Genomic DNA, 19,829 nt, shown 5'->3' on the forward strand with positions numbered 1-19,829 from the left:
CGCGGTGCGTGGAGGCGTCTCCCAGCGCCCGCAGCCCACGAAGCCCCTGGACGGCGCGCGCCCGCCCTGGAGCGTCCCGGGAAAGCGCTCCGCCCAGCATCCCGGGGCTGGGCGCCGGCGGGAGCGCAGCAGCGGGGCGCCAGCGGGACGAGGGCCCCGGGCAGAGGGGCAGCGCTGGAGGGGCGCGGGCAGCCCCGGGAGCCGGGGGCGACACTGTTGCCTTTTGGGCCGCGACACGCGGCCCGCAATTGTGCGTCGGCTTCCGGTGGCCGGGCTGGGGTGAAGGGGGAGTGGCGGGGCGGGGAGGCGCCGCGGGGCCGGGCGAGGGCAGGGCCGGGAGGGGCAGGGCGGCCGCCTGCCTCCAGGTCGGCCCCGCTCGCCAGGGCCTGTCCCCTGCGCCAGGGAGCGCGGCAGACGGGGCGCCCGCGGCCGTGTCTGCCTGCATGGGGCGCCCGCGCGGCCGGCGCCTCTGGCTGCCGCTCCTGCTCGTGGCCGCCTGCTCGGGCATCTTCCTAGCCTTGCTCTCCTCGGCGAGGAAGCCGCACCCGAGGCCCAGGGCTGGAGCCAGGTAGGGGCTGCGGCGTGGGACACGGCCGGGAGGGTGCAGGGGACCGGCGGGGCGCACGGCGCACGGCTCTGGGGTCGCCTTCCGCACCGGCCTCTTTGGGGTGGCCCCCGGCGGGGACCCCGGCTGCGGACCTTTGTCCCTGGAACCTCCACCGCGGCGTTAAAGTTTGGCCCCTGCGCACCGGCGGTCAGCTCGCAACGGCCTTATGGATTAATTCCCTTTCTACCGTCCAGATTTGGCTAGGTCATCAGGATCCAAAACAAACAGACCCGTTTTTGCAGGGAACTCTCCCTCGGTCACGTCACCTCTTTCAGGCTCTACTTTTGGGGCAGGGACCCAAGGCTCCCGTCACCGGGATCCACGGCTGGGCTGGGGCGGGTCGCCTTTCCCGCTCGCCTCGGTCCCTGCCCCGGTTCCCTCTCGCCCCGCGCTCTGTTTGCTCGGTGTACACGATCAGCACCCTCTGGGCCAGATCTGGCAGAGAGGCGGACTCCCTGGGCAACCGCGCGGATTCTGGGCTCCGTCCAAGTCTTCCTCGCGGAGCCGCCTCCCGCGCTCCGCTCCCTCCGGCTCGCCCTGGGCTCCTTCTTTTCTTTCGTGTCGTCTGAGGAGACACCTGAGAGCCTGCCTTTGGTGGGTGATGGTTCCAGTTACTGAAGAAGCCTCCCAAGGATTGAGCTGACTGCTGGGAGGCGGCCGAACCACGCTTAGATTCTGGGTGTGGGAGGCTGCACGGGAGCCTTGCAGAGAGGCCTCTGCGCCCCGCTTTCCCTTCCCTGCCCGTTCCCACCTGCCTGTTCCTCACTAAACCTTGCTCCGGGATAATGGGATGAAAGCATAATCGGTATCTGTCCTCAGGGAACTAGGTCAGAGGGCACCTGAATGTTATGGCGCGAACAATTCTGAGACCCAGGGAGCCAATTGAGATTAATCATGAGCCTTTATTAGCCGGCCGCAGGCAGGGCTAGAGGAGATCAGCCCCGAGCTTCCAGAGGAGGCAGCTGATAAAGCTTAAGACCATATCCTGGTGGTCTCCTGAACAAGCCAGCAGATCACAGAAGTGGAAGTTGGCTTTGCCCAGAACAACACCCTTAATTAACAAGTAAATGGATTACAGAAGCAGACTTTGCCCATCTTCATATCTTATACAATACTCTTCCTAAACCACACACAAGCAAATAGGACAACTTCTGGTATCTAAAGATATTTCTTCCCTGTAGCTGACTTAGCTAGTTGGCTCACTTGAAAAATTTTCCACCCTTAACACGAAGTTGCAAAACAATACGAAATAAGCTTGCAGCTTGATGACGAGTCCAGTCTCTTTGTAACAAAGAGCGCTCTAGCAGGTGATACCTGAAGGTGTTGGATCTCCTTGTGGTCAGAAACTGCACAAGAAGCACCAGAGAGGGGTAAGGGTACTAAGAGAAGGGACCCTTGTGCATTTCACGTAAAGATGTTTTAAAACCCAAGTCAACGTCTTTTGACGAATACGGCTTTCAAGATGAGTTTGTTGAACATCCGTTTTCTTTTTAAAGATCTTTTCATCTTTCGAAAATCTAGTACAACCTAAGAACCTGTCCATTTCCTTGCTGTTTCCCCGACTTTCGTGCGGTAGTAAATCCCAGGGGCACGTTGGGACTTGGCCTTTTGAGTGCCCGGAAAAGCAAGGTGGGGGAGCAGGGATGGCATCCCGGGCGGGGAGACTGCTGAGGGACCCCTCTGCGTGGGCCCGGAAATGCTCCTGCCTGGTTATGATGGAGAGGCCAGGGGACAAAGGGGTTGAGACCAGGTCTCCAGCCCAAGGTGGGGGCTCTCACGGCTCAGAGTGGAACCTACCCAGGAGTTTACCCACAGAAGACTCTGGATCAGTGGTTCCCAGCCGTGGGGATTTCTAGACTTGTAAAAAAAAAAAAAATTTTATGGAGGAAGGTGAGGATAGATACTGGGCACCGGTGACCATCTATTCTCAACATTCTTTTGTAAAAGAAAGGACATTTTAGGGCCAAGAATTCCTAAGAATATGATGTAGGTTGAGTAAATTTCATTTTATGAAAAATGTACCACATTGTCCCATTTCCCTGGGCTGTGGAGACTTCTCCACGAGGGGCGTACCTAGGCTGGCCCCTTCCCCGACTCCTCCCAGGCTCCCCAGGCAGGTGTCTAGAAGCCCTAAGAGCAGTGAGGGACTGGGAGGAGTCACTGAGCACCCAGGGGTGCCCAGGAGATGGGCCGGGCAGCAGAACTGAATCAGGAGCAGTTCCCACCATGCCCACTGCCACTCCGTCCCTCCCGGCTGCACCCAGCCCTGGTCAGCAGGTCCTTTGCCAGGCCCTGAAGTCTGACTGCACGTTAAAGTCACCTGGGGAGGAGCCCAGACCAATCAGATCAGAATCTCAGGGGTGGGGCCTCAGCCTGGGTGAGTTTTCAAAAGGTCACTGGGGCTTCTTGTTGCCCACTAGGCTGAATGCCCCGGCTCAGTTCCTCCTCCCGGGGGTCCTGCTGTGCTCTAAGCTGAGGAACTGCGGGGATTATGTGGGTGGACAGGTGGCCCATCCAGGGAGAAGGGGAGGGAAGGGGGAAAGGATCATCCCTGGCTTTCTGCCCTGCCCCTCCAGTGTCTTAGGGAAACCTGGAGCTGGGCAGGTCGCAGACTTCCATCACTCAGCTGTCTCAGCACCAAGAACCAGGTAACAAGGGGCCTTTGTTTCCCTTGCAAACTGCCCATCCCAAACCTCCCCACCTGCTCCCTGTGGCCGTGGGGGAGGACAAGAGTCTGAGAGGACACCGACACCCTTTTGAATAGGCAGGGGACCCTCTTCCTTCCTTTCTGTCCCCCTCTGCCCTGATGCTGGGGCCATCGGGGGGGAGGGCAGGGGGACAGTAACATTAGCCCCTTACCTCCCTGCAGAAGGAACCGTCACAGAGGCTGTCACAACAAAGTCCTTTCCCTCTTTCCTTTAGGTAACCATAGCTAACATTTAGAGGACACTTTATATAACGTAGATTCTGTCTGAACGCGTGCATCAATTGGATGATACGTGATATGATTACCAATCATATCAATATGATTGTCCCTGAGTCTAGATGCAGAAACCGAGGTTCCGAGAAGTTTAGTAATTTCCCAAGATCATAGGATACAAACCCAGAGAGTCAGACTTCGGATCCACACCCTTCACCGGGACGCCTAGGGCAGGAGCCAGGTGCAGGAGGCCCAGGTCATCCCGGACAGAACGCCTGCTCTGGGGCCTTGGCAGGTAGACCCCTGGGACAGTCACAATTCCAGGGGCCTGGCCAGCGTTCCTATTGTCTACTTTCATCTTTAACCACCCTCTTACTGTTCCTATAAACTCCACATTTCTGCCGCTTGCCAAGGAGTTTTTCGATTTCCAGGTTTCCACAGCTCTGGAGAAGCTAATAAGGTGACAGGATTTTGTGTGCCTAAAGAGAGAGACACAGGCAAGAACCAGAGCACAGAAGTAGGATTAAAGGAACGGATGCCTTTGACCTTGACGGACTTTGTCAGCCCCCAGAGCTAACAGACTCTGACGGAAGGTTCCGAAGGGCGGGTCAGACCCTGCTTGACTTGTGCCTTCTCCCCCAGGAACACCGTCACACCTCGAGCATCCTCTGGACCCAAGGCAGCGACCGATTCTGGGACGAGAAAGGTACAGTGCTCAGCTACTCCGCAATTTTCTGAGCATCCTCCGGTTATCTGGAGGAGGGGAAAGAGAAGAGCAAACAAAGGGGACCAGGCTCGGGAGTCTGTGGGGCGGGGCTCTTTGGACTCCCCTCGCCCCACCTCACCCCCACCAAGCCCCATGCCACCCCATCCTACCCCCACCCTCACCGCACCCCAAGCAGGAAGCACAGGAGCCAGCCATCAGGGCCTCTCCAACTTGCCTGCCAGGGCTCCCCAGACCCCAAGAGAGGAGATGGAGTCCATGTGTACCCCTGAGTACAGCCAGCCAAACGTTTCTCAGAAATCTTGTGATTTATCTTTAGAAAGCCTGTGAATTTGGCACTCTACTGCTCAAAATGTCTTCCTACTATAAAAGTCACATTTGAACTGCTCACCACGGTGTAAACACCAAAGCCTGGGAAGATGTTCCCCGTTCGCCCTGAGGGTTTGAGAACCTTCCGGGTCCTGCTCTTTGGTGACCTGTGGGCTAAAGGACCTCCTGGGGCACTTTCTCTGTGTTCTCTGGCTGAAGCCTCCTGACAAACCTGTTAGGCAGCGTTTACAGGTGAGCGAGATGAGGCACAGAGAGGTCAGGTACCTTGCTCAGGGTCACTCAGGGAGAAGAGGTGATCCCGACCCCAGAGCTGGCTCTGAACCACCAAGTGATACAGTCTCACCCGCTCTGTGAGCTGTGCTCAAGCAGGGTGGTGACCACGCTGTTCGGAGTTAGTTCGGGTCTAAGAGTTGTTTTTAGTGCCCAAGAGACCAAACTGGAACTTGAAATATTTCTCCCTGGCCTCAGGGAGAAACGTAAGACTTAATAACAGCTGAGCTGCTCAGAGGCAGAGCAAATAGCCTTGTGTCCTGAGGACAGAGGTCTGGTAGGCACGTGGCCTCAGGTATCTCATGAGTGATTGATGCCATCTTTACGTGCCTCAAGTCCTTTCCACCTGGAGCTGCTTGACACTAAATGACATACATCCCACCTGGTTTTAAAAAAATGATGTGAGGTAACTTTTAGTAACATATAACAAGGCAAAAACATTAAATAGAATAAAATGAAGAAACGGGTGAAGGAAAATGAGACGACATCAGATGAGTGCACGAAAAATGAGCCATAAGGTGTAAGGGATGGGCCATATGTCTGGCTGTGAGCTCCCTGGCGGTCACGGTGAAGAAGGAAACCGCTTCCATGATCATGAGGAAAAAGCTAGCCAGCTGCCCAGGTGAAGTGCAGCCTCTTCTGATGCAGAGATCTGGAGATCTTTCTCCCGGAGCCTCATGAAGAAGGCCCTGGAAAACACTGTGGCAATAAACTGAATATTAGCGGAACTACTACAGTCAGTTCTGCTGTAACGCTTGCTTTGAGAACATGAATTTGTTCCAACAAGACAGATACCTTACGAAACAATGCGGCTTCCGAGTGATTCGGTCAGTGAGCACGCTGGGTTAAAATGCAGAAAACCACATCCAGCCAAAGGGAGCCACGTAGGAATACACAACGTGCACACACACGCACACTCCATGGGCTTCCTCACACGTGGTACACAATACTGTCACTTCACAGTAACTCACAAGCTGCCACTTGTCTGACGCTCACTTCTGCATGCAAATGTAAAGTTTCTCCCAACGGAAGTCTGAGCTCGAGGTGTCAGCAGGGTCTAGGTTAGGACCCTCCCTGGCCTCTTCCAGCACCTGGTAGCTCCAGGTGTTCTTTGGCTTACAGCTGCATCACTCAATCTCTGCCTCTGTCATCACATGGCCACCTCATAAGGATGCCAGTCATTGATTTAGGGCCCACCTTAATACAGTATGACCTCATTTTAACTACTTACACCTGCAAAGACCCTATTTCCAAATTAGGTCACATTTCGAGGTTCTGGACAGACACGAATTTGGAGGGGACACCACCTGGGAGGAAGGCGATCATAACCTGCCCAGTAGCCCTTTCCACGCAAATCCCACAGTGAAGACTGCAGAGCCGAGTCGGATCCAGGCTGACGGATTCCGAAGCCCCGGCCGGATCTCCCCATCCAAGCACAGTCAGGCCTTACCCATCCACGGGCAAATGCCCCAAAGTTTCCCCAAGTGAGAGGTGAAGGAGTAGGAAGCCAGAGCCATCAGGCCAGAGATGGGGCATCCGGGAAAATTGGGACGCCCGGGCTGGACAGGGCAAGTCCAGAAAGCTCTCTGATCCCTACCAGGCTATCGCGTCACTGGCAACTGGGCTCACAGATCTGGGGGTGGCCCAGGTCCGGAGGGGGAAGGGCGGCTCTTCCTTCCCGAGGGTCTTCCTCCCGGGAGGGCTCCCACCCACCGAAGCCCCCAGCTAACAGCTTAGCCCTCTTACCTTCTCACCCACAGAGCCTACCCTGCCGACGCCCACTTTATCTCGCCGTTCAGCGGCACCCCCACTTCCAAGGTCTGTTTGATTTCTCCACTCCAGTGCTGCTGTCGGGGGGCGTCTTCACCCAGGAGCTCTGGGACCACCTGAGCCAGCACAAAGCCCCCTATGGCTGGCAGGGGCTCTCACGCCAAGGTAACCTGCGGCCGCTGCCTGCCGCCGACCCTCTGGCCTCAGCTGGTCCCTTCTTCCTGCTTTTGGTCTTGTGCAGGCCAGGTCCCCCCTGCCCTCACGGCCCGTGATGCGGGAGGTACACAGCTTGAGGGTTGAGCCCCGAGGTCCTCCTGGAAAGGGACATGGGGGACCCATGTGTACCTCCCACTTTACTTCCCCACCCCCATGAGCATCGCGGGGTCAGTAAGAGGGGTTTGGCTGCCCACACCCTCCCCTCCCCCCAGCAGCCTCCCTGGCATGATGGGCTAAAGTGCCATTGTCCAAAGGTGACCAAAGACAGGGTTTCTGGAGCCCCAAACGGCCTGTTGACCTCCGAGCAGAGGGCCCTCCCTGTTATATCAGCACCACGCCCCCCGCATGCCTCAGGATTATTTTCCCTTAAGAACAGCCTCAGAGCTGGTCTTTTCTAAGTTCCTGAGGCACTGAGGGCCCAGCCACACTCCCCCACCCCTTTGCATTCTCAGGCCCAGAGGTTCCATCCCTCCCACCCACAGTGCCTCTTGGGAGGGCCTGGGGTCAGGCCTCTGGCAAGTTAAGTGCCAGAAACAGTCCTCGATGATCCATGACAGCCCCCCGCATAGCACCCCACCTTGTCCCTCGCTCACAGCCATCGCCTCCACCCTGGGCCTTCTGAACTGCTCCGAGAGCGCCCAGCTGTTTGCCTCCAGGGAACGGCTTCGGGACTGTGTCCGGTGTGCCGTGGTGGGTAATGGAGGCATTCTGAATGGTTCCCGCCAGGGTCGGAACATCGATGCCCATGACTACGTGTTCCGGTACGCAGCCCGGGCCCGGGAGGAGGCGGGAGCGGAGCTGGGTGGGGAGCTGGTCCCACCAGCTCCGGGGCAGCAATCTCATGAGGGCGTGGGTCAAGGCGGCTGCCGCCCTGGGCAGCTCAGCGGCCAGCTCAGGGGCTGTAATGGGCGGGTGGGCGCGGATGAAGGCCTGCGGGACAGACCTGCCAAGGGGACCCAGGAGAAAGGAGCCGCCAGGGCCAGGGTGCTCGGTTCACAGGGTGTCCCTTGAGGTCTGGAGTGGGGTTGGGGCTGGTGAGCAGGTGCTGGTGCTGCCGCAGCAGAGGGGGTGGTCCCTACGGAGGCGTGGGGACAGGTGTGGCGAAACCCTGGGGAAGGAAGTGGCAGCACGCAGCACCGTGCGGTGTGACTGCAGCGTGGCCGGCTGACGGGCCTCTGTTTGGAGCAGACTCAATGGTGCTGTGATCAAAGACTTTGAGGACGACGTGGGCACCAAGACGTCCTTCTACGGTTTCACGGTGAACACGATGAAGAACTCTCTCATCTCCTACAGGAAACTGGGCTTCACCTCCGTGCCACAAGGACAGGTGAGGCCTCCACTGGGCGCCACCGTCCCCAGAGCCCCCTCCCCGGGACTGTGTCCAGTGTGCCGTGGTGGGTAGGCACACCGGACACAGTCCCCCACCCACAGCCCAGTGTTTGTGCCAGGACATTGAGTGCAGGCTCGGTGCCCTTTGTCCAGCAAAGCAGCAGGAGGGCCAGGGTTCAAATCTAGACTCCCACCCAGAGCTCCGCACCGTCAAAGGGTGCGGACTGCCTCCTCCGTTCTCGGCGTTGGCCTGGTCATCAGAGCAGCCCGTTTCCAGATGGCAACGTTCCCGAGGCCACCACCCAGCTAGAGTCATCACAGGCTAGACGGGGCTGTTTCCATGTCCCCATGCGCCCCCCTCCCCATCCCACCGGAAGTGGTGTGTGCCTCCTGAACCCCCAGTGGCCCATGTGGGAAGCCGAGGCTCAGAGACTGAGAGACACTTCCCTCCACGTCGTCAAGGTGCCACAGGCAGGGTTAGTGAGATCCCAGGCGTTCTGTGATACGGCTGGGTTAGATTTCTAGAAGCTTCCTCCTCTGATCAGGGAATTCAGGAGCGTCCAGCCACAGTGTCTCCGCACCAGGGCCTCACAGTAGAACCTCTTAGCTCATGATAGAACGAAACGAGGCGGCTTTATTTCTGGGGTGGCCACAGTATCTGTTTATCTATTGCTGTCTAACGGAATACCCCCAAACTGAGCAGCTTTGAACAACACACATTTATCATCTTACGGTCTCAGTGGGTCAGGAATTCGGAAGCAGCTTAGTGCAGCGGTTTTGGCTCAGGATCTCCCAGGTGGCCTTGGCTCTGAGGCCAGAGCCAAGATGTTGCCCTCACAGGCCCTTGTCACATGGACCCCCCTATAGACTACTAGAGTGTCCTCACGACATGGTACTTAACCTCACTCAGAGTGAGTGATCTCAGAGAGCGAGGCGGCGAGGCGCCTTTCATGGCCTGGTCTCCAAAGTCACACGCCATCCCTTCCATTTTGTCTCCCATTCGTTAGAAAAATTCTGTCCGTGAGTCACTAAGTCTGGCCCGTACTCAAGGGGCTGGCAAGTAAGCTTCCGGGAGGGGAGAGCACCACAGGGTCTGTGAGCGTGTCCTAAAGCCGCCACGGTCCCCGAGAATGGCGATGGCAGGCACGTAAGGGAGGTTCCCCCGGCAGGACGGTGGCGGGACGGCGTGGAGGGCTGTCCCTTCGGAGCAGGAGCTGGAAGTGGCCTCGTTCCCACCGGGGCTCAGTGTCTCTGTTGCCCCGACAGGACCTGTACTATATCTTCATACCCTCAGACATCCGCGACTACGTGATGCTGCGGTCGGCCATTCTGGGTGTGCCTGTCCCCGAGGGCCCTGATAAAGGGGACAGGTGAGCAACAAGCAGGGGCAGGGCGTGGCGATCTCGGTCCTCTCCCACTATCGGGTGGGGAAGGCGGGTGAGGGCAGCAGTAAAATCTCGGAGCATTCAGGAGTGCGGGGGAGTACGCGTTTCAGCGACGCCCAGGAAAGCCCAGGTCACCCCGCTGGCCCCCGGGAACCCTCCTGATGACGTAAGATCGAGGGGCCACTTGTCTGGATGCAGCAGGCCAGCCTGGCTCCTCGGCTTCAGGCTGCTGTCCCCAGAGCCAACCCAGCCCGGCGGCGTTCGCACGGCCCGTCCGCAGCTGGGTCTGCTGTCCTGTTGAGCACACTGGGTCTGGAAGCGAGAAGGAGGGCCAGCGTCCACGCCACTCATGCTGGTGGGCGAGCAGGCCGCGCCGCCAGCACCCTGTGAAATGGGAACAAAGGGCTCTCTGTCTTGTCTCCCACCTTCCTGGGCAGCAGGCCTGTGCCCAGCTCTTTTGATCCGTGCCCTGGCCCTCAGCCGAACCTCCTCTCTGTGGCACGGAGACCTTTTGTCATCCCTGAGTCAGGCCCTTAGCAATCTCTGCCACCCCTGTGTCCACGAACACCAGCCCTCCAATCTCAGTGCCCCGCCCCCAGGCCAACCTGCAGGAGCAGCTTCAGAGGTGGTCCTTGGGATTAACCCTAAAGGTCAGGCAAGCATCCACCTCCCCACCCTGCGCCCAGCCCCCGCCTCTTGATTACCCAACAATTGCTCACAATGCTGCAGCTGGTCACCAGGGCAGGCTTTGTGACATGGGCGGGGAACTGGGCTCTTGGCGGGGCTGGCTCAGACACCTGGGGCAGACAGACATAAGCCTCCCCAACACCAATGAGCTCCCCCTCCCAGACCCCTAACCCATCCCCCACCCAGTCCCCCTCCCAGTCCCGGTCCAACCACAACCCCAGCCAGCAGCCCTACCCTGGTGGCCCGGCCCCTTCCCCTTCCGCTACCCGGGGGTCTTCCTCCCGCCCCACCTTCAGCCTCCCACCTGAATAAATGCCTCTGGCCCAGGCTTCTCCAGGACCTCCCAGCCTATTTACATCTCAGCCCTGAGGATCCACCTCCCAAACCCCACCCACCTCCAAATCTCTCCCAATCTGCCTTGAAGTCCATCTCGAATGCTTCCAGCCCCAGTGCCCTGGCCAGTCCTCCCCACAGTCCTCTCTGTCTGCTCTACATCGGGCCGGTCTGGGGCATCCTCCCTAGACATTCTTCATGTGGCCTAGCTTCCTGAAGGAGCCCCCTTCTTCCAGCCCCCCCACAGCTCCACTGCCCTGCTCCCAATTCAGCTCCCAGCCCGGTCAGCAAGCACTCTGTCCCTGAGTCCCTCTACTTTCTCCTCCCTTGCCTCGCCCCACAACCCCAGGTGAGGTGCGGCTACCTGACGCCTTCGCCTGTTCATACGCCTGCCCTGCTGAGACTCATGACCTACACCCCACTATCGACGTGCTGGTGAGGGAAGCCGCACGCAGCTCCTGCTGCTTCACCTACACCCCTTCTCGCTACTACTCACACCCCGCCCCACGCCCCCCATCCCCCGCCGGCGCCCCAGCCCCACCTTCTCGCTCCCCAGCATGCAATACGACAGCCTGGGCCGCTCTGTCCACTTCTTCTCAAAATAGGCCTCAGACCTATTTTGGACCAGAAGCCTCTGCCAGTAAATTCAAGCTACTCCATCCAGACTTCATCAGCTACCTGACAGAGAGGTAGGTAGGGGGTGGGGGCCACCACGGCACGGCCCTTCACGCCCCCCACACTGTAACCTGTAGGGAGAGCCACGTGCCGGTTCCGGGCCGACCGCTCGCTCTAACACATTGATGGTGTCAGTCAAGGTCAGTGGGAAGTGGACAGGAACCTGGAGGACTCCAGGTGTACTGACAGGGTTGTTCCAGAGGCACAGGCGGGTGTGGAGGTTCTGCAAGGTGCGGGAGGTAATGGGGCTAGGAGAAGCAGAGCCATCATCACCTTCAGGCCCAAACACAGCCAGCCCCAGGGGAGGGAGGAGCCTGGGGACTACGCCTGACCTCACTTCCCTCTGTCCCTGCTACGAGCCGTTCTCAGCGGCAAGGAGGGTCACCTGTCCCTGTCTGGAGATATGTTGTTGTCCCCGAGGACGCTGGTGTTGTCACTAGGTGCAAGTGCCACTAGGAACAGCCTACAATGCACAGGATGTCTCCGCAACAAATTATATGACCCTTTTAAATGTCAGTAGTGCCGTGGTCGAGAAACCCTGCTGTAGCCAAGGCCGGCAGCTGAGGCGAAGGGGGCAAGCGGATGTGGGCACTCAGATGCGGGGCACAGGCACAGCCCTGTGCAGCAGACCGAGACGGGCTGAGGGAGGCTTGCCCGGCAAAGCCTGCATGTGAGTCCAGGGCTGAGTCAGGGCCAGTGGTCGTCATACTGTGGCTTCCTTCCCGGACTGTGCACGTGCACATGTGCGCCTTGTCACCACGGTGCCACTCGTAGGAACTGTGCTCCCTGTCCCTCATATGTGGTTCCTGTTTGGCCAAAAGCTTGGGGGTGGAGAAACTTAGGTGTCAGGCCGCATACAAGCCGTTATGCTCTAAGCATGATGGTTACTTAGCCCAGGAGTGTGGGCAGCAGGTTACAGAAAGCAAGTTAAGCTGGATTCAGGCTTCTAGAGAAAGTGGTATCTCACTGTGGTTCTTCTGGACAGGGCCTGTCCTCTCTCACCCCGCTCTTTTACCTAAGGTGTTATTTCAACTGAAGATTGTTGCATTTAGGAGCTCATGTCATTTTTTTCCCAACTAGGGATTTGATTGTGCTAGAAAAGTTTCTGGTTTTCCATCCTTTTTGAGTTGGTCATTGTAAAGTCTAATAGCACAACCATCAAGCTAGTGGGCAAGACCTAAACGTCTTGAGTTTTGATGCCTTTTTGCTTCTAGGTTTTTGAAATCGAAGTTGATGAACACCAATTTTGGAAACCTATATATGCCTAGTACTGGGGCCCTCATGCTGCTGACAGCTTTGCACACCTGTGACCAGGTAAGAGGTCTGTTTTCAGGGATTCACAGCAGCAGAGTACGGATGTGAATGGAACCTGATTTGATGCATGGGAAGGGGTGGGAGGGACTGCCACCACCCACCATCCGGGGTGCTTTAAAGGACAGCCCCCAGGCCAGCCTTGCCTGACCCCACACAGCCACCTGCCCCAGCACTGACTTCCTGCACTCCCCCTTCTCCAGGGCTGCAGCTCTATACGGTACTTAAGGCACACGTTGTCAGACGGCTCTTCTGAGAGCAAAATCTTCTCCACGTTTTTGGGTAGGGAACCCTCTTATGAGGGCATTCTAGAAGAGGGGTGGGGCAGCGTGTGCAGCCTTCCACACACACACATCTGAAGTCAGAGACGTTTCCGATGGGAGATGGCCCGCCTGAGCCACAGGGAGAGGGAGAGCAGTTGTTTTCACGGAAAGGCGGTGACTCACACTGAAGCCAGCCACGCCACGACTGGTCCCACACCTGTTAGAGCAGGACTCGTGTCTGCATCATAGAAGGGGAAACTGGCAGTGATGGGCTTTTGCCTCACGTTGAGCTAATGATCACGGCTTTAGTCAGACGAGTTCACAGCACAGCCTGGTCACTCGCTAGCTTGCCACTGGGGACGTTTGGTGACCTGAGCCTGGTCCCCCTTTTGTAAAATGGGGGTAATACCTACATTAGATTGTAAGGCCGGGGTGAGAATGTGTACAAAGAGCACAGCACTGGGTGTTAGTGACGTCTTGACACAAGGCTTAAGGGGGGAGTAGCAGGGGGGACTGTGCCTTTCTGAATTCATGTCACCTTACGAGTCTGCATATAGCAGAAGCTCAATAAATGCTCACTCGATGACAATCCTTGTCCAGGTTAGTGCTTATGGATTCATCACAAGCAACTACCAGAAATTTTCTGACCACTACTTCGAACGAAAAAAGATGCCACTGATATTCTACGCAAACCATGACCTGTCCCTGGAGTCCACCCTGTGGAGGGACCTGCACAACGCTGGCATCCTCTGGCTGTACCAGCGCTGACCCTGAAGCACGGGAGCCCTTTGCTTGAGCAGCTGGGGCCCGCATCCTGGGAAGAAGCCAAAGCCACCTGTCTTTTCAGCCTGTGAGAGCGACTCCCAACTCCCCTAGGCCCACCTCTTCCCTACAGATGACATTAAGGGTGGATTTGTGACTGTCATTGAAGCCTGTTCATTGTGACACCCCATCTTGTCCTTGGCTCAACTGAGAGAACTCCCCTCTGAGTCTGAGACAGACACCCCAACTTTGCTCAAGGAAAAATGGACTGCTCTGCTTGACTTGTTTTAAAACTGAAGATAACAAACACTCCCAAGACGTGACTGGTCCTCGCCAGCGGGGCAGGCATACTTCACAGCTAGACATCTCGAAGCCAGCAGGTGGGGCTGAGACTCTTGACTCTTAGCGGAGAGACTCAGTTAACGAGGTGGAATGTTACAGCACCGCACACTCCCCAGCTCCAACCCCGCCGCTGGCATCTACAGCCCCACGCAAACTCCAAAGCAACCCGACTCGATGACATGTCTCAACCACCTTTCTGAGAAGGTGACTGACTTCTGCCCCATGGAGAGGTGGGAGCACAACAGGCAGAATGTAATTTGAAGCTAGATGACTGCATAAACGATGGATGACTACTCCTCTGTGTGTGTGTTGGGGGGAGTAGTGCACCATGCAGGTGTGTAGGTAGCATCGCGATCAGAGAATTCAAGAACCACGGCAAGGTTCTGGGAATCTGATGGGGGCCAACTACACAGAAGGTTGTGTATCTCTGAGGGAAGTCCCGTTAGAGATGTTACCGCCTTGTCACCAAGAGGATGACATCAGGTAACGAACCCTCATTACTGGGTACTGAACATCCTGACTGCAGTAAGTTGAACACAGGTTGACAGGCAGCTAGTTTACTGTCCTGATGAGTAGCAGCCTTCACATTCCGCCGTCTATACTGCCAGGGGCCCTCAGGGGTTTGGGAGTCCACAGGGCTGGCCGGCCAGAGCTTTCCCAAGGCAGCATCAATCACCACAGCCCAGGACCTGGCCTCTGGTTCTGGAAGGCTGATCATGTAAACAGAATGCGCACTTGGTCTTACTGACTAAAGCAGCCGCCTGAGGAAACCAGGGCTTCCTGCCGCCTGGAACCCTCCTACCCACAATACTCTACGCTTCCCTATTCCCATCACGTCTGTAGTTACCAGAACCTGTCAATCCGTGAGATTTGAGAAGTGTTAAAGTTATATGTCGGTGGCAACCCATTGGAGGGGAATGAAATCAATTTAGTGGGAAACTTAAGGGGAAAAAAAAACAAAAAACTAAAACATTTGATTGCATCCCGTGTACGTTAACCCCAATTATTATTCTGTAAAATCTTTTGTTCATATGAGAATGTGTTTACTGAGTCACAGCATAAAATACTGTTCTTAAGTGGGTCTCGTTCTAAAATCCACAATGTGAGTCATTTAAAAAACTTTATTTGTGCTTCAAGATGTAAGCTCCAGACACAATGACTTCAAAGAATATCCACTCTGAGAAATGGTTTTCTAGGCTGAGCACCTGTGTCCCCTTAGTTTCCCGAGGGAATATATGCACGTTAATTACCTTTAACGTACAATCATTCAGCCCCAGCCAGACGTGAGCAAAGCCCACACCACCTGAACGGCGGTTTGCCGAATGTTCCTGTTAAGCCCGAACTTCACTAACTGCCAGAAGTTTTCTGGGATAACATCGCTGTCACTCGAATTCTCTGGCTACTTTTGAGGATGAAGTCCAAAGAACTCTACGCTTCTCCTCTGAAGCAGATGTTAGCAGCAGAGACCAGCACTGGGACAGCACCTGTAAAACCAGAGAATCACTGGATATAACAGCCAACTAAGGGACTCAAACTAAAGGCTTAAATTCAATAAGCTAATTTAGAGAAAAGGCAACCACAGAAGCACTCGTTCTAACCCGTCATTAGGCTGGTGTGTGTGTCGAGGGCACAGTCGGTACGATCAGACAGGTCTAAGCTCCTTTTTGGGAGACGGAGCTTGGAGGGAGCAGCGTCTGCTCAGCGGCCGGTAAAGAACCCCCATGAGGCACTGGGGACGTTTCTATTCACCCCGCTCTGGGGCTAAGACTTCACTGTAGACTTCTCCACTTGCTCACGTGCCCCTTCCACTTGTTTAACCCTATAGCATCCTTGGTGACTGAACAAGCGTGACCTTTAACGTGAAGAGCCCACACACACCTCCCAGTCAACAGAAACGGCCATCTGTGCCGACTTCAAGCCTGGCATTTAAATGCGAACAGCCTCCCTGCCCAGAGCCACTTTGCTCCTTTCTTGCTCACGTGCCAGGCAACCAGCCCTCTGCCGCCCGAGGAGCAGCCCCACGCCAGACACTCATTTCAACAGGGCCCAAGCTAACTCTAGGAGAGGTCCCTGGTGCTAACAAAGCACCTGGAACCCAAACAGCTCTGCCAGTGCCACGGTACCCCTTCTTTGCTGAAGGTCGGGATACGGCACAGAGGAAAGATGTCAGAGCCCTTACACGTGCTCGCTGCCTCAGCTGGCAGACATTTGACATTTCAGCCTGTTCCAAAGAGCACATTTATTTTCTTGAAATATGTGACAAGCGCTCTTTCATTCCACAATAAGCCTAAACCAAACCCGGGTCACGTGCCCATTTCTGCCACCTCTCATAGCCTGTACCCTCAGAGACCTTAATCAAGGGCCCCAAAGCGAGAGAGCGCAGCCACAGACTGGTTCTCAAGTTGCAGAGGGGCGATGTGCTAGCCTGAGGTCTCGGCAGGGGACAGAAAACCCCCTTGAGAGACCATTCGATCTGATCCCTGATAAAGCCTGAACTACTTTTAAGAGCACAGAGCCAAACGAACCCGTAAGCCTCAGAACACTGTTCTCCCTCAGTCGAGATTTTCAGACAGGGATAACAAACATCACGGGCTTGTGGGGCTTCTGAGGGACGCGTTAAGACAGGAACAGAAAGCTTACGCACAGCAGGAGAGGGATCGTGTCACTTGCTTCAGGCAAAACTGCAGTTCTGTCTCTCACACTGAGATATCTAGAAAAGAAAACAAAGCTATGCTACAGTCTCTCTGCCACTTGGCATAACCCTACATCTGGGTCGGGGAAGCAAAAACACCACCCCCTACCTGTTCGGAAGTCTGTCACGCTCGTGAGAATGACCCCGCCGGGTCCAGCGCGGCTGCCACGTGCTGCTGCTGGTATTTTCTGGAGGATCCGCTTCAGACTGAGCCTGCGACTGTCCTCGGCAGGGAGAAATTGCAAAAGAAAAAACCTATTCAAGAAGAAACATGCAAAGCTCGCTCACGTAGCTCGACTTTAAACCAGGCCTACATTTTCTATAAGCAAACTGGAGAAACCGAGTCTCAGAAATCCAAATTCCACCCAGAAAGGCCCTTCTGTGCCTTCAGACAGGGATAACTTGACATCATCATGGACTCGGCCCCCACCAATCTGCCGGCCCACAGCACGTGAGAGCTACTTTTTTCTTACCAGATTCTGCTTTACTTTCCTTGTGAGAACTCAGTGCTGTGTGCTTCGTTAGAATGTGCTTTCCCTAATGGGCAAAACTGCCTTTCTAGTGTTGCTGTTCCCACCCTCCCAGACTCGGCACTGACGGTTTCTTCCCTTGTAAAGCGTCTCCCTCGGCACAGTGTCTCACAGCTAAGAACAGGATATACGCCCTAGCGTTTTTCTAGCCTCAGCAAAGGCCCGAGATTCCTCCTCTCAGCAAACCTACGGTAGGTGAGCCGCACGCAGTGTACCTGACGCCAAGGGAAATGACACCGTGCGAGGTCACTTCTCTCTCGCTCACCTGTCTGTACAAAATGATTCTGCAGAGCAAGTATCTGGCTTCCAGTTTTGTAAGACGGAGGATTATATGATCCGCCCCGAGAGCAACTTAAAAATAGCCAGTACTATAATCTCGCTGTAATAAAAATCCCTGAGCTAAAAGTAGATCCAATCATCTAGGGCTCCTACATACCCTCCCTTAAACCGCCACACGATTCTTCGGCCCATCCCAGAGCCATTCTCAATCATGGCTGGCGGTGGGATCCAGAAATGTTGATATTTTAACACTTTGTAGGTGATTCTGACATATAGCCAAGTTCGAAAAACACTAATCATGTCCTACAAATGAAGATACAAACAAGGCTTTGATGTGGCTGTCTGGTCAACAGCTGAGACCAGTGCCCACATCTCTCAAGTTAGTCTAAAACAGGGCTTCAATTTCAGCACTACTGACGTTTTAGATGGATAGTTCTTTGTCATGGGAGCTGTCTTGTGCATTGTAGGACACTCAGCAGCATCCAGTAGATCCCAGTAACACCCTCTGCTCCCAGCCGAGAACCACTGGCCTGATCTAATTCAACAAGTATTGTAACAAACACTGTGAGGCTACCTGGCAAGGAGCAAACGTCCCTTACCTGGGCAATAACAACCCACATCTCCAAAATCTAGCAGATCAATGCTTAAAGAGAGCATAACCTATGCAACTCTGTGAAAAGAACTAAAAATCTTACCATTTACAGAAATTTCATCACGAAGATCTTTGCACTCAACATCTTAAGATGGCTTTCATGGGACATTTTTCAATGTTCACAGCCAACACCTTTAATCTAAAAGAAATAACACACTTTTCAGTGAAACAACAAATAGTTATTCTCAAGATTGGTATTTGAAAAGCTGAGCTTCACTCTTCACAAAAGATGTCCTTTCAGACAGGGATAACTTTAAATTACCCTCAGCTCAACCCCATAACAAACATTTCTAAACCCCAGGCAACCAGAACTCATTTTCCAAGGCTCCTTTTTCACCCCTGTATACAGTGGTAACCATCTGCCTTTAAACAGTGACACCTAGTGGCCCCCAAATTATACTAGCACAAGACCCTCCTCATTTCCGGATACGGAATTTATGCCAACATTTGTTCAGAATTGCACCTAACTTCAGAATAAATTACGAGGCCACTGTATGTGACAGGCCTTCACACCCTCTTGGCTTTCTCATTTTTGGTGCCCACCAGGTCATGCCTGCCTGCACGCATTCTTACTCGTTCCAGGGTTCCATTCATTACTTTCAAGCTTCAACCCGAAGGTCTGCTTCTCATCACCTCTGCAGATGCCAAAGGAAGGCCTGGGGGTGGGGGGAAGGGGGCAGGGGGGAGATGAGCATGTAAGGTTTGTCGTAAAAGTACACCTTTCCAAGATCTACAATCCCACTGTTTACTATGTATAATTAAATAAAAACTATTGATTGGGGCCGTTCTCGAGACACTCCAGGAGGAAGTCAAGTATTCAAACGCTAACTCTTTTAAAGTGAATTAAGAACTGCCAGTGTCAGCCAAACTCCAAGGCTGACCCGCGGGCACTGAGCTCAGGGCCGCTGGGGCTGCGTGCGGGGTTGTGCAGGTTGTCAGGACCTCTCTCCCCGAAGGCCCTTCGACGCTGAAGATGGGCTTGAGCTCTCTACCCTCAATCATAAAAACTCGCGCTGTTTAGAAAGCGTTTTCTCAGCGAAAACTCCCCAACCACCCTATAAGGAGAGACCGATTTATCGTTACTATTTCACCTCTAAAAGGAGGGGGTAAGTGTACTAGCGCCGCGCCATGGAAGACCCCGTTTTCCCACCTCCGCAGCCTTACCACTGCCAAAGGCCTGAGGCTGCTCGCTCGGAACAGAAGCCTCCATGACTTCCACCCACGTGGCCGGCCTCGAAAAGGAAAGGGAACCGCGCCTGCGCATGTCTTCTCGGCAGGTCTCGCTGGGGTTCTCGCGATGATGAAAAGAGGCTGATGGGAAATGTAGTCCAAATGACAGCCAGCGGGTAGCCGCGTTCTCAGCGTGACTCAGGAGCGGGCCACGGGCAGTAGAGGAGTGAGGGTGGAGGCCTGATGTGTGAAAAGCCAGGGCCGTTAAAAAATGAAGATGGACGGTCGCTTAAGCTACTGAGTGCACAGATTGTCCCTGGCCGAGACTGAGGCGGGCGTGGGAGGAGGGGCGCGCAGAAAGTTCAAGGGGGCCTCATGAGGGGCCCCATGAGGAAACTGAGGTACGGCCAGAGTTCTTAATTGCTCTGTGGATTTCATTTGTGGACGGGGAGGGGTCGTTGGGGTGATTGGTTGCTTTAGTGAAGGCGAGGGAGAGTCCCAGGGAACGGTTCGGCGTCCCGCTCAGCCGCCCTTAAAGTTGGGGCGAGAGCCGTGAGGCCCCGGCGGCAGAGGGCGCCCGAG

General features: G+C 55.3%; 1 protein-coding gene, 1 long non-coding RNA gene and 1 other non-coding gene across 12 annotated transcripts; 1 reads left to right on the forward strand and 2 right to left on the reverse strand.

Annotated features, from left to right (window-relative positions):
• The first annotated feature begins 361 nt into the window (after positions 1 to 361).
• LOC120599987 (alpha-N-acetylgalactosaminide alpha-2,6-sialyltransferase 2) lies at positions 362 to 14,910 on the forward strand. Of its 7 annotated transcripts, none has more exons than XM_039859182.1 (9): positions 362 to 568; positions 4,170 to 4,233; positions 6,612 to 6,786; positions 7,433 to 7,598; positions 8,026 to 8,164; positions 9,433 to 9,536; positions 11,177 to 11,260; positions 12,461 to 12,560; positions 13,421 to 14,910. In XM_039859182.1, exons 1-9 carry the CDS (start codon positions 444 to 446, stop codon positions 13,586 to 13,588), a joined length of 1,125 nt encoding a protein of 374 aa, XP_039715116.1. In that variant the 5' UTR covers positions 362 to 443; the 3' UTR covers positions 13,589 to 14,910. The 7 variants fall into 7 exon arrangements, 5 of the variants coding, with proteins under 5 accessions (XP_039715116.1, XP_039715117.1, XP_039715115.1 ...); XM_039859178.1 differs by lacking the exon at positions 362 to 568 and adding an exon at positions 2,335 to 3,255; XR_005652038.1 differs by lacking the exons at positions 362 to 568; positions 12,461 to 12,560; positions 13,421 to 14,910 and adding an exon at positions 1,713 to 3,255 and having other exon boundaries at positions 9,461 to 9,536.
• A 120-nt stretch (positions 14,911 to 15,030) lies between these two features.
• On the reverse strand, positions 15,031 to 19,360 carry LOC120599988 (uncharacterized). Of its 4 annotated transcripts, none has more exons than XR_005652040.1 (6): positions 19,242 to 19,360; positions 18,651 to 18,733; positions 18,121 to 18,216; positions 16,726 to 16,871; positions 16,569 to 16,634; positions 15,031 to 15,408 (listed from the first exon to the last, which is right to left on the reverse strand). It is a non-coding gene; the product is annotated as an uncharacterized LOC120599988 (long non-coding RNA). The 4 variants fall into 4 exon arrangements; XR_005652041.1 differs by having other exon boundaries at positions 16,565 to 16,634; XR_005652042.1 differs by having other exon boundaries at positions 16,450 to 16,634.
• On the reverse strand, positions 16,956 to 17,039 carry LOC120600485 (small nucleolar RNA R38). The gene has a single exon (XR_005652201.1). It is a non-coding gene; the product is annotated as a small nucleolar RNA R38 (small nucleolar RNA).
• Positions 19,361 to 19,829: the final 469 nt, after the last annotated feature.

This window comes from Pteropus medius, unplaced genomic scaffold (genome assembly GCF_902729225.1).
Source record: "Pteropus medius unplaced genomic scaffold, Ma_sr-lr_union100, whole genome shotgun sequence".
Lineage (NCBI taxonomy): Eukaryota > Metazoa > Chordata > Mammalia > Chiroptera > Pteropodidae > Pteropus > Pteropus medius.